General features: G+C 47.6%; 1 protein-coding gene across 1 annotated transcript; it reads left to right on the forward strand.

Moving 5' to 3' along the window:
- The first annotated feature begins 369 nt into the window (after window positions 1-369).
- On the forward strand, window positions 370-12,144 carry kri1 (KRI1 homolog). Its single transcript, XM_080487616.1, has 17 exons — window positions 370-561; window positions 2,546-2,622; window positions 2,701-2,803; window positions 3,102-3,201; window positions 5,364-5,418; window positions 5,843-5,892; window positions 6,041-6,143; window positions 6,260-6,328; window positions 7,120-7,229; window positions 7,460-7,676; window positions 7,748-7,918; window positions 8,790-8,865; window positions 9,937-10,031; window positions 10,107-10,260; window positions 10,341-10,471; window positions 11,245-11,405; window positions 11,476-12,144. The coding sequence occupies exons 1-17, from the start codon at window positions 453-455 to the stop codon at window positions 11,840-11,842; spliced, it is 2,148 nt and encodes a 715-aa protein (XP_080343742.1). The 5' UTR covers window positions 370-452; the 3' UTR covers window positions 11,843-12,144.
- Window positions 12,145-12,558: the final 414 nt, after the last annotated feature.

Genomic DNA, 12,558 nt, shown 5'->3' on the forward strand with positions numbered 1-12,558 from the left:
GAGCTGCTCCATGTTATACCATCAATATCTGGTTGATTTCTACAATAACATCCTTATAGCAGGTGAACAAGCTGTAAACAAAGTCTAGCTCATGACAGCTGCTGAATTCACTGGTGGACATAAATACACAACAATAAGTTTATACTGGCAACATTCAAACAATAGTACTGTTCCATCTTACCTGTGAAAAGTAATCCCAGAGCCCTGCTTTCTACAGGAATGCTCCACACTCTGCAGCAGCACAGAATCCAAGACACCAGTTTGTGTTTACAGGCTTAAAGACCGGGCCAAGATGGCCGCCGTAGTTCGTGCTCCGCGGCGGCCATTGCGGCGTCTACACTTTATTATGTCTTCGGCCTCAACCTGCTCACCGGAAACCACGTGACAGCTAACTTCCGTGTGTTGCATCCTGAGACGAGATGAGATGAGATTAGCTCTTTAATTCAGAGTTTATGAGCAAATTAAACGACTCTTTCACCACAACAATGTCGGAGCTGAAGATTAACGCCACCTTCGCGCTGAAATATGACAAATACCGACAAAGGGAAGAGTTACAGAGACGTAAGTGTCGCCGCCATGCAGCTAGCAGCAAGCTAAGTAGCCAACGTGGGGCAGCAGCGAGTCGAAGGGAAAGAACCAGGACCAGAACCAGAACCAGGACTGGGCCCGGAGGGACCGGCTGCTCGGGGGACACAAGGCTGCTCGTCCACGGCTATGTCTTTCAGCACTATTGATTTGAAGGATTCCAAAGTATATTTGAAAAAAGTCTTCACCTCCGAGACTATATCGACTCTGTTCGAATAACGTCTGGATATGAGGTGATAGATTATCATCATGTGCCTTATACATTACAGCTAGTGTATTAAAGTTGATAATATTTCCCCTTATTTCCACACCATAACCCAGATATGGAAGAATGACGGCGATATATATTAAGTTGAGAGAATGTTTGACAGATTTTGACTTCAGGATATTTATATGTGGCTTCACACTGAGCTTTTCATCAGAAGTAATTCCTAAAAATCTATTTACATGCACTTGTTTAATCTGTTTACATTAAGAGAATGGTAAACAAAGAGAATTGGAAACCCTTTCCAAAAAATTTGAATATCATGGAAAAGTTTATTTATTTTCATAATGCCATTCAAAAAGTTAAACTTTCATAGAGTACAGATTCAGGGCCCACCATTCAAACAATTTCAAGTATTTCTTTGTTTATATTGACACAATGTGGGCTTCCAGCTCATAAAACCCATGAAAACAAGAATTCAAACAATTAGAACACTGTGAAGAGAACCACCATTTACTTCTCAGTTTTTGCAGGAAAGAAATTAGAATCACATGAAATCAATCAAAATATGGTACTTTCCAAACGATAAGTCAATACTTCAATCTTCAATACTTGTTGGAATCCCTTTGCCTTCATCACTGCCTCGATGTGCCGTGGCATCGGGGCAATCAGCCTGTGGCATCGGGGCAATCAGCCTGTGGCACCGGGGCAGTCAGCCTGTGGCACCGGGGCAGTCAGCCTGTGGCATCGCCTGGGAGTGATGGAAGCCCAGATTTCCTTGATGCTCGCTGTCAGCTCTTCTTTGTTTTTAGGTCTGGTGGCCTCATTTTCCTCTTCATAATACCCCAGAGGGTCTCAGGGGGCTTCAGGTCTGGCCAGTCGGCTGGCCAGTCAAGCACTGTGATGGCACGGGGGCATCAAAGCAGGTTTAGGTGCTTCTGGCAGCAGGGGCAGGGGCAGGGGTCAGGTCCTGCTGGAGGAGGAACTCTGCACCTCCATACAGATCCTCAGCAGAAGGAATCATGAAGTACTCTAAAACATTCTGGAAAGGGTCTGTTTACTAGATATATGAAAAAATATATATAAGATATCAATTAGAAATGACAATATGTAAAAGTACTAGACTTATTTTCTCAAAACAAATTCTGAAATCTCAGCCATGGACAAGTTGGACAAGTGGACCTGTTTTAAACCTGGCGTTAATGCCGGTTTCCATGTTAAAGCGTGGCGTTAAAGCAGGTTTACGTGTTAAAGCGTGGCGTTAAAGCTGGTTTACGTGTTAAAGCGTGGCGTTAAAGCTGGTTTACGTGTTAAAGCGTGGCGTTAAAGCTGGTTTACGTGTTAAAGCGTGGCGTTAAAGCTGGTTTACGTGTTAAAGCGTGGCGTTAAAGCTGGTTTATGTGTTAAAGCGTGGCGTTAAAGCAGGTTTACGTGTTAAAGCGTGGCGTTAAAGCTGGTTTATGTGTTAAAGCGTGGCGTTAAAGCTGGTTTACGTGTTAAAGCGTGGCGTTAAAGCTGGTTTACGTGTTAAAGCGTGGCGTTAAAGCTGGTTTACGTGTTAAAGCGTGGCGTTAAAGCTGGTTTATGTGTTAAAGCGTGGCGTTAAAGCAGGTTTACGTGTTAAAGCGTGGCGTTAAAGCTGGTTTACGTGTTAAAACGTGTCGTTAAAGCAGGTTTACGTGTGAAAATGTGGCGTTAAAGCTTGTTCACCTGTTTAAAAACAGTGTTTCAGCCCTGGTTCTTGTGTCTGTGCAGTGAAGGACCGGTATGGAGACCCAGCAGTTGACAGTGACTCCGACACGTCTGAGTCCAGCTCTGATGACAGTGAAGTGGTCAGTTAGAATCCTCTGCTTTTAATAACACTGTGATAAACTGCTGATTAACTTGTTGTTGTTTATTTGCACATTCAGGAGTTGGATCCTGAAATTGAGAGGGACTTTTATAGAACATTGTCACTGTTGAAGAAGAAGGACCCGAGAATCTATGAGAAAGATGCTACGTTCTACACAAAAGGTTTTGCACCACTCAGTCACTGAATGAAGCTGTTGGTCTCACAAGGCTTGGACAATCTATTCTCCTCTTCATGCATCACATGTAGACTTCAATTCCACTGATTTAGGTACACCGGTTCAACTACTGATTGCTGCTGATCCTTAAGAGGGGAGCATTTTAGAAACAACATTGAATGATATTTTCAACATGGGATCTGATTTTAATTTATTTCAAATGTTTGCTTTGTACTCCTCATCCTATCTTTTCTGGAAGTTAACGTTAAACATTATCTGTCCGCATTTGCTCTCGTCTCATCCAGACGAACGCTCCGGGGAAGCCAAACCTTCCACCTCCAGGACGGCAGTGAAACCCATGTACCTCAAGGACTATGAGCGCAAAGTCATTGTGGAAAGGGCAGGGTGAGTGTGTGTCCTGGTAGCAGACTGGTGACGGTGATCATAGCCCATCCAGGTCCAGCTGATGGGCGCTGGTGTTGGGAGGAGCTTGTTGTCGTCTGAGTTAGAGTCCACATGTTGTGGTGTTACCATTAAACCTTCCCCACATGTTCCCGGTTCAACCGTCAATAATTAACAAGCACTTAATGTCCGGACCGTTTCCTCAGTCAAACACCAGTCTCTCTTTGTGAAGTGAAACGTTTCAGCGTAAAACACAATAAATAGCATGTAGTTATATTTCCTATGAATCCTTAAGGCCAATTCCTCCTCCATAAGAAGAAGAGGAAGGTTCAGCATGAAGGTCCTGCTCAACAAAATGACCTCATTTCCTTCTTCCAGCTCCTTCTGACCAAACAAATTAGTTTCAGCTGTTCCAACCGTCCTGGCTGTTCTGTGGAGGAGCTGCTCTGCTGAAACTTCTGCTCTGCCATCACTACTGTGTGAGCGCCGCAGCTCGTTAAAATGTCGGAGTGCAGGCTGACGTGATGCACCTGAACGCATCACAAACAGCTGTCGGCTGCTGGAGTTAAAACCAACCAACTCGGACAGAAACTCTTTTATTACTGAAACAGTTCAGAGAAATGTGTTTCTGAAAGCTCTGGAGGACAGAAATAAGCTGTGCAGTTGCAAAGTTAAAACACCGCTTCACAGATGTGTGGCTGCTGTGAGGAGACGTGACCTCCTGTGAGGAGACGTGACCTCCTGTGGGGAGGCGTGACCTCCTGTGGGGAGACGTGACCTCCTGTGGGGAGACGTGACCTCCTGTGGGGAGGCGTGACCTCCTGTGGGGAGGCGTGACCTCCTGTGGGGAGGCGTGGCCTCCCGTGGGGAGGCGTGGCCTCCCGTGGGGAGGCGTGGCCTGCGAGTTTGGCCGCTTCTTATCGGAGTATGAAATGTCCTGCCGAAAAAGCTTTTTTTTTCAGCAGCTGACGTCACTGCTGAATTTTCTTCTTGTTCTTATGGCTTCAAAAAGGAAGCATGAAGGGGCCTTTAGTGACTTTAATTTATTAGGAATGGCACACGCACCGAGATGCCGCATTGCGATGTCTCTGTACAGTGTGAGGTCTCGGCGCAGTGTGACGTCTCTGTGCAGTGTGAGGTGTCAACGCAGTGTGATGTCTCGACGCAGTGTGACATCTTGGCGTGGCGTCTCTGTGCAGTATGACGTCTCGGCGTGACGTCTCGGTGTAAGTCTGAGTGCGGCGTGGTGTCTCCGTGCAGTGTGGTGTCTCAGGGTGACGTCTCGGTGCAGTGTGACGTCTCGGCGTGACGTCTCGGTGTAAGTCTGAGTGCGGCGTGGTGTCTCCGTGCAGTGTGGTGTCTCGGTGTGGCGTCTCACGACATCTCTGCATCTTATCAATGAGCCTTTAATCAATCCACTAAAAGTGTTTGTCAGTGTGCCAGAAGAACATTTTCAAGCTGCAGTCTTTGGCTCCTCTGATGTCCCAGCCAGTTGGAGCCGTCTGCCGTCTCCACTATTAGCCAGAACTCAGTGATCTGCTCAGTCCTTCCACTTTGGTTTATGAACAGCCGCAGACTGGTCGTCTGCATTTGGGGTAGAGAAACATCTTTCAACCAGCTGCGTTGAGTCTAAATACTCAGCATAATCACTTGAGTGGGTTTCTTAATGGACTACTTAAGTATGAAGCAGACTGTAGAACACTGGAACTTCCTGGATCATCACTACATGTCTGCTGTTTGTCTGGTACCTTCCTTCAATCTGGACTCAGACATCTTGATCAGGAACACACTGACGCTCTCATGTCGTGTTCTTATGATTTTATTGTGTGTCTATTGTGTGTTTATTGTGTAAGAGTATGTGTCAGAAAGGTGACTTAGAGTAACTTAGATGAAATAAAACATCCTGTCATTCTATTATGAAATATCAAATATTCTAGACTTGGTTCTTTAAAAAACTTGAAACCATTCAGCTAAAAGTTGGAGAATGTGTAAATTTCAATGCAAAAACACTGAGCTGGATGACTCGTTCATGAACATCCTGCCTGTCCTTGACAAAGTGTGTGTGAATAGGAACAGCAGAGCAGACTCACTGCTTTTGAAGTTAGGAAGGAAACAAGAAGCTCTGCTGACACAACATGAAGACGGCACTCTGCTTTGCTTTGCAGCAAATATGAAGACGAAGAAGACAGTGATGAAGAAGAAGCTGCACAGAGACGAGAGGTAGGTAAAGCTTGAAAATATGGTCCTCTGGGGCGTCACATCTTTTATTAACGTCACTGTTCTCTCTCTGGAAGATGTTTTATTAACGTCACTGTTCTCTCTCTGGAAGATGTTTTATTAACGTCACTGTTCTCTCTCTGGAAGATGTTTTATTAACGTCACTGTTCTCTCTCTTGAAGATGTTTTATTAACGTCACTGTTCTCTCTCGGGAAGATGTTTTATTAACGTCACTGTTCTCTCTCTGGAAGATGTTTTATTAACGTCACTGTTCTCTCTCGGGAAGATGTTTTATTAACGTCACTGTTCTCTCTCGGGAAGATGTTTTATTAACGTCACTGTTCTCTCTCGGGAAGATGTTTTATTAACGTCACTGTTCTCTCTCTGGAAGATGTTTTATTAACGTCACTGTTCTCTCTCTTGAAGCGAACGGCGTCTCCCAGCTACATGCAGGAGCAGCGGGAGCTGAGAGAGAGGTAAGTGCTTTTGCTGTCCTGGGTGCGGCGTCCTGCTGGAGGCGGCGTCCTGCTGGTGGTGGCGTCCTGCTGGAGGCGGCGTCCTGCTGGTGGTGGCGTCCTGCTGGTGGCGCCGTCCTGCCCGCTCACCCTCACAATCCCTCTGCAGCTTCCACAAGTTCGTCCAGGACAGCAACGACGAAGACGAGAGTGGTGAAGGGGGCGGAGCTTCTCGGCTGCTGACCAGGAGGGTGAAAACACAGGAGGAGGAGGTGAGACGCTCTCCTTCATCATCATCACCATCATCATCTTCCTCTTCATCATCCAAGAGCAACGGAGGCCTAAGGCTACAACGTCTTTGTGTGTGTCTGTGTCTGTGTGCGTGTAGGACAGGGAGGAGGCAGACTACATGTCCTGGCTGAGAGGACAGGTGGAGCTGAAGGAGGACAACGACTTGGTGAGTGTCAGCAGTGGGTGGTGGAGGAGGAGGGATAGGCGTGTGGTAGTGGTAGGGTTAGCAGTAGGGGTAGTGGTAGGGTTAGCGGTGGGGGAAGGGGTAGGGTTAGCTGCAGGGGTAGGGGTAGCGGTAGGGGCAAGGTTTTGGGTAGGGGCAAGGTTTGGGGTAGGGTTAGCGGTAGGGGCAAGGTTGGGGTAGGGTTGGCGGTAGGGGTAGGGCAAGTTGCAGGCTCTCACCCCTCAGTCTAACGATGGCAGTGATGGAGCTTTCTATTATTTCTATTATTTAGAAATAAAGACCCCAAGTCATCAAACGAATATACACTATCTCACAGCCTGACATTTCTGCAAATATTTAACGGTCTGTTGACTGGATGACACTGTGTAGTATGTAGTAGTGTATGTACAGCTTGTATGACTGTAACTCTACTGTCTGCTCACAGTAACTCCACACAACCATTAATGTCTTAACTGCCCAGTGAAATGCTGATGCTCATCCACGTCTGTCTGGACCAGAGCCCAGTCAGACGGAGGACAGGTAACTCAAGGTATCGATGATAAAAGCTGAAAAGCAGCGGTCTGCCAGCGGTCCGCTGAAACTTGCTCCTGAAAGAAACAAAAGATGGCGTCCTGTCGTCTGGAGCAGTCCCGATGGTGTGTGATGGTTGCTGTGGAACGCTTTACATTTAGGACTCCCAGTTTTACTGGACTTGGTTTTAAAAGTCAGATTTAGCAGGAAGCAGGTTCGAGTTAAAGACAAGGTTCTGAGGTTCCTTGCGTGTGTGGTGACAGAAACACCTGCGGGACTACTGGAACGACCCGGCGCTGGACGACAAGGAGCGTTTCCTCAGGGATTACGTGATGAACAAAGGTTACCGCGAGGAAGACGAGGATAACCAACAGTGGGTTTTTGTTTTTAGCTTGGTTCTTGTCAGTTTTCAACAAAACATTTCAGATTCTGCTTCCTGTCAGCCTCATAATACTTGTCCATTGAACTGAATTGTGAGGTTGAATTTCAGACCTTTTCTTCATCAAGACCTTCTTACTGCCTGCAGCTTTTACTTTGAAAAGGTGCGATGGCAGTGTTTGACCGGAGCTTTATGGAAGCTGTTAACCAGATCTCTGCTGTCAGGATCCCCACCTACGAGCAGCTGGTGCAGGACTCCGAGGAGGAGGGGGAGACCTTCCTGGAGCGACAGGATGACTTCGAGAGAAGCTATAACTTCCGCTTCGAGGAGCCCGACGGCCAGCAGATCAAGACGTACCCGCGCAGCATCGCCACGTCGGTGCGCTCCAAGGACGAGCGCAGGAAACACAAGAGGGAGGAGGTGAAGGAGAGGAAGGAGAAGGTGTGTATCCAGTGGGAAGCCTTCTCCACCGTGGGTCTTGAATCCAGAGCTCATGGCTGTGCTGGTCTCAGGAGAAGCAACAGAAGCGGGAGCAGCTGAAGCAGCTGAAGAACCTGAAGAGGAACCAGATCATGGAGAAGCTGCAGAAGCTGCAGGAGCTGACCGGGAACCACCAGCTGGCCTTCAGCCAGGAGGACCTGGACGGAGACTTCGACCCCAGTCAGCACGACCAGCTCATGCAGGTGAGCCACAACACAGTTCAGGTACCATGTGGTACTGGTCCCGCCCACTGGCTGTCACCTGATGTACACATTGTTGAAATGCAGAGAAGCTTCTTTCTATCTAGAACAACCTGACTCCTGGTCTGCAGTAGGGCTGGGCAATATAGCCCAAAAATAAAACCTCAGATTTTCTCACATAAAATTTGATTTACAATTTTTTTATTTTATTTCCCCATGTTTTTAAAAGAAAACAAAAAGTACAGATGTCTAAAAACAAGGTTTGATTTTATTTCTTCCAACTTAAACAAATTAAACCGCTATTTCAATTCAAATCAAATTAGAACTCAGTCAGGTTCAGTTGAACCCGGTCAGGTTTAGTCAGGATCAGCGAACCCAGTCAGGTTCAGTCAGGTTCAGTTGAACCCGGTCAGGATCAGTTGAACCCGGTCAGGTTCAGTTGAACCCGGTCAGGTTCAGTCAGGTTCAGGTGAACCCAGTCAGGTTTATTCAGGATCAGCGAACCCAGTCAGGATCAGTTGAACCTGGTCAGGTTCAGTTGAACCCAGTCAGGTTCAGTCAGGATCAGTTTAACCAGGTCAGGTTTAGTCAGGGTCAGTTGAACCAGGTCAGGTTCAGTCAGGGTCAGTTGAACCAGGTCAGGTTCAGTCACGGTCAGTTGAACCAGGTCAGGTTCAGTCAGGATCAGTTGAACCAGGTCAGGTTTCTTCAGGATCCGTTTACTCTGACTTTTTCCAGTTCTACACTGATTCTGTTCTGTTTTAAAGTTCTACTCTATAGTTTTTCATGAACCTAAAAGGTTGTGTTCATTTTAAACAGCTGTAACGAACACTAGAGCAGTAATGAGAAGGACTTTTTACTGCTTTTTGTACAGAAAGTATTTGGAGAGGAATACTATGGAGAAGATGAAGAGGAGAAACCTCAGTTTGAAGACGAAGGTGACCTGGAGGGTAAGCTGGTCTTCAATGTCATTGATGCATGTTTTTCTGATCATGAGACATGAGGAGAGCAGTAACTGATGAGACATGAGAGCAGTGATGATGAGACTGGATGAGAGCAGCGATGGATGAGACATGAGAGCAGTGATGGATGAGACATGAGAGCAGTGATGGATGAGAGGGAGCAGTGATGGATGAGACATGATGAGAGGGAGAAGTGATGGATGAGAGGGAGCAGTGATGGATGAGAGGGAGCAGTGATGGATGAGACATGATGAGAGGGAGAAGTGATGGATGAGAGGGAGCAGTGATGATGAGACATGATGAGAGGGAGCAACAATGATACATGATGAGAGGGAGCAGTGGTGATGAGACATGATGAGAGGGAGCAGTGATGATGAGACATGATGAGAGGGCGCAGCAATGGATGAGACATGAGAGAGCAGTGATGATGAGAGGGAGCAGTAAGGACGAGACATGGTGAGATGGAGCAACGATGATGAGACATGATGAGAGGGAGCAGTGATGATGAGAGGGAGCAGTGGTGATGAGACATGATGAGAGGGAGCAGTGATGATGAGACATGATGAGAGGGCGCAGCAATGGATGAGACATGAGAGAGCAGTGATGATGAGAGGGAGCAGTAAGGACGAGACATGGTGAGATGGAGCAACGATGATGAGACATGATGAGAGGGAGCAGTGATGATGAGACATGGTGAGATGAAGCAACGATGATGAGACATGATGAGAGGGAGCAGTGATGATGAGACATGGTGAGAGGGAGAGATGACGATGAGACATGAGAGGGAGCAGTGATGATGAGACATGGTGAGAGGGAGCAGTGATGATGAGACATGGTGAGAGGGAGCAGTGATGATGAGACATGGTGAGAGGAAGCAGTGATGATGAGACATGGTGAGAGGGAGCAGTGATGATGAGACATGGTGAGAGGAAGCAGTGATGATGAGACATGGTGAGAGGGAGCAGTGATGATGAGACATGATGAGAGGAAGCAGCAATGGATGATCCCTCATGAGACATGATGAGACGGAGCAGTGATGAGTGCTTGCTGCCTCTCCAGAGCACTGGAACTGGGACACGTGGACAGGGGCGGAGCCAGAGGATGAGGATGGCCGGGGGGATGAAGAGCCTCACTGCGAGGACACAGACTTCAATGTGAGCTCACCTTCCAGGAAGCAGAGAGGCTGGGCGCTGGATTCCTTCACCATTGTCCATCCTGTGGTTGTGTAGATGGACGCAGACTTCCACCCCGGCCAGCCGAGCTCCTCCCAGAAGAAGAAGAAGAAGAAGAAGAACTTGGAGGACCTGCCACTGATGGGCAAGAAGAGGAAGAAGTCCCACTTTGCTGATGTCATCACCAAGCACAAACCCGTGTTCGACCCCCGTGAGTACCCCTGAAAATCCCAGTGAGTAACCTGTGTAACCTAGTACTACAAGTGTTACTACCCTGTGCTGCTGTTTCAGAGGAGAAGAGCTTCCAGCAGTACTTGGATGAGTACTACAACCTGGACTACGAAGACGTCATCGATGACCTGCCCTGTAGGTTCCGCTACAGGCAGGTGCTGCCCAACGACTTCGGCCTGTCCACTGACGAGGTGAGACTGGAGTACTGCTGTAGTATTGCAACTCACTGGAGTACTGCAACACACTGTAGTCCTTCAGCTGTAGACACCTTTACAACCTGGTACTCAGGTAACATGGACTGTAACTGTAACAAGACCCTCTGACAGTTCCTGGTACTTGAGGACAGTTTTGGTGGAGCCAAACTAAGTATTTGTCAATGTGAACCTGAATCTGTCTTGTAATGTGCCTGTCTGTAATTAGGATTTTAAATGTGTAGAAAATCTGCTGCTCTGTATTTGAATTTGTACATGTGATAAGATTTGTCAATGCATACAAAAATATTTGTAATTGAAAAGTCTGTTTTCAGCTTCAAACCCTGAGCATACAGAAGGTGGAGCAGGTACACATCTGGATGTTGTCTTTACACGTGACCTTTGCTCCACTTCTGTCATGACAGGATTTGAATCTGTAAAGCAGAAGTTGGGTTTTGAGGCCCTGAGCTCAGGCTCACAGGCTCCTTCATTCTGACTGCACACTGCTCTGCCCGGAGTTATTGAGCATACGTCACGGGGCAGGGTGGAGACAACAGTCAGCACAGATAATAAACTGTTTGAGACACTACCACTGACAGTATATGTCAATGTGTCTCATGAGGGATCAGTAACCTGTCCTGGCCCTAATGCAGTGTGAACAGACAGCTCTTTGGGTATGCCTGTCCCTGTTTGTCCAGCTGGCTGGATTTTCAGTTCTATTACCTTGCTGCAGTTAGAGGAATGCTGATTCAACACTTTTTGTTTGAACTCAGATTCTGGGCGCTGACGACAAGGAGCTGAACCGCTGGAGCTCGCTGAAGAAAACCTGCATGTTCAGGTCTGAGAGGGAAGAGCTGAGCGACCTGAAGAGCTTCCAGGTCAAAGGGCAGAACCACAAGAAGAAGAAGGAGATCCTCGGCTCCATTTATTCCCAGTGAGTACCTCAGTGGAGTGACGCCACCACCGCCTCTCCACTGTTTACCTCATCTGTCATGTGACCACAGGGAGGACCGCCCCCCAGGAGACCTCCACCCAGAGGAGGGGAGGAAGAGACCAGACTCGCTGAAGACCGCCGAGGAGCAGGAGGACGACGACGTACTGGTTCCCAAGAAGAAGGTGAAACAAGAAGAGGAACCACAGATCCCAGCCCGGCAGGACCAGGACCAGGACCAGGACCAGGACACAAGGCCTGGAAAGCCTGGAAGGCCTCGCTGGGCCCAGAAGAAGCTCCGGCGTTCTGGAGGCAGCGGAGTGAAGATTGGCGGACGGCTCTTCAGCAGACTCCGGCTGAAGGCATACGGTTTGAACCCCAAGAGACTATATTTCAGACAGCTCGGCAGGAAGAGGAGGGACCAGCAGAGGGACTTGTGACGCCTCAGGGCTGTACACAAGTTTTAAACCTGGGAACTGTTTTCTGTGATGAAGTTTCACGTGGTTGATTAATTGTGTTTATTATTAATAAATTACATTGTGAGAAGTGTGCCTGAGGTGAGGGGCGTGGCCTCCTGTGAAGGGTTAGCAGCTTTGGAGCATGAACAGCCCTTAACAGTTGAACTTCATTCAAGTTCGCAATAAACATGAAGACGACTAACTTCCACTTGAGTGATGTAACATCCTGTGCAGAGTTATGGGACACAATAAAGTTTCTAAAAGTGTTGATTCACTGGTTATGTAACTATAGAAAATTGTTTGTGAAAATGTGCCGGCGACTTCACGCAGAACACCTATGTGAAGCAATGGAGATGATGTCACTTCCTGTTTGGAGATGCTTCACACAATTAAGGCCGTTCTCCAGTACCCATACTGTCCATACTTATGCTCTCAAGTACCCTTGAAACATCATCAGTGGGAGACCAAGTACTGTTCCAATTCTTAGGGCGTTTCTCACCGAGTACACATGGGGTACCCCCAAATTGTCCCTCCTATCTCCTGGGATACGTCCGAATTGTCCTTCCTATCTCCTTGGATACCCCCAAATTGTCCCTATTTTTTGAGGTACGTCCGAATTGTCCCTCCTATCTCCTGAAGTATGTCCGAATTGTCCCTCATATCTCCTGGGGTACCCCCAAATTGTCCCTCCTATCTCC

Source organism: Lipophrys pholis (genome assembly GCF_963383615.2).
Source record: "Lipophrys pholis genome assembly, chromosome: 19".
Lineage (NCBI taxonomy): Eukaryota > Metazoa > Chordata > Actinopteri > Blenniiformes > Blenniidae > Lipophrys > Lipophrys pholis.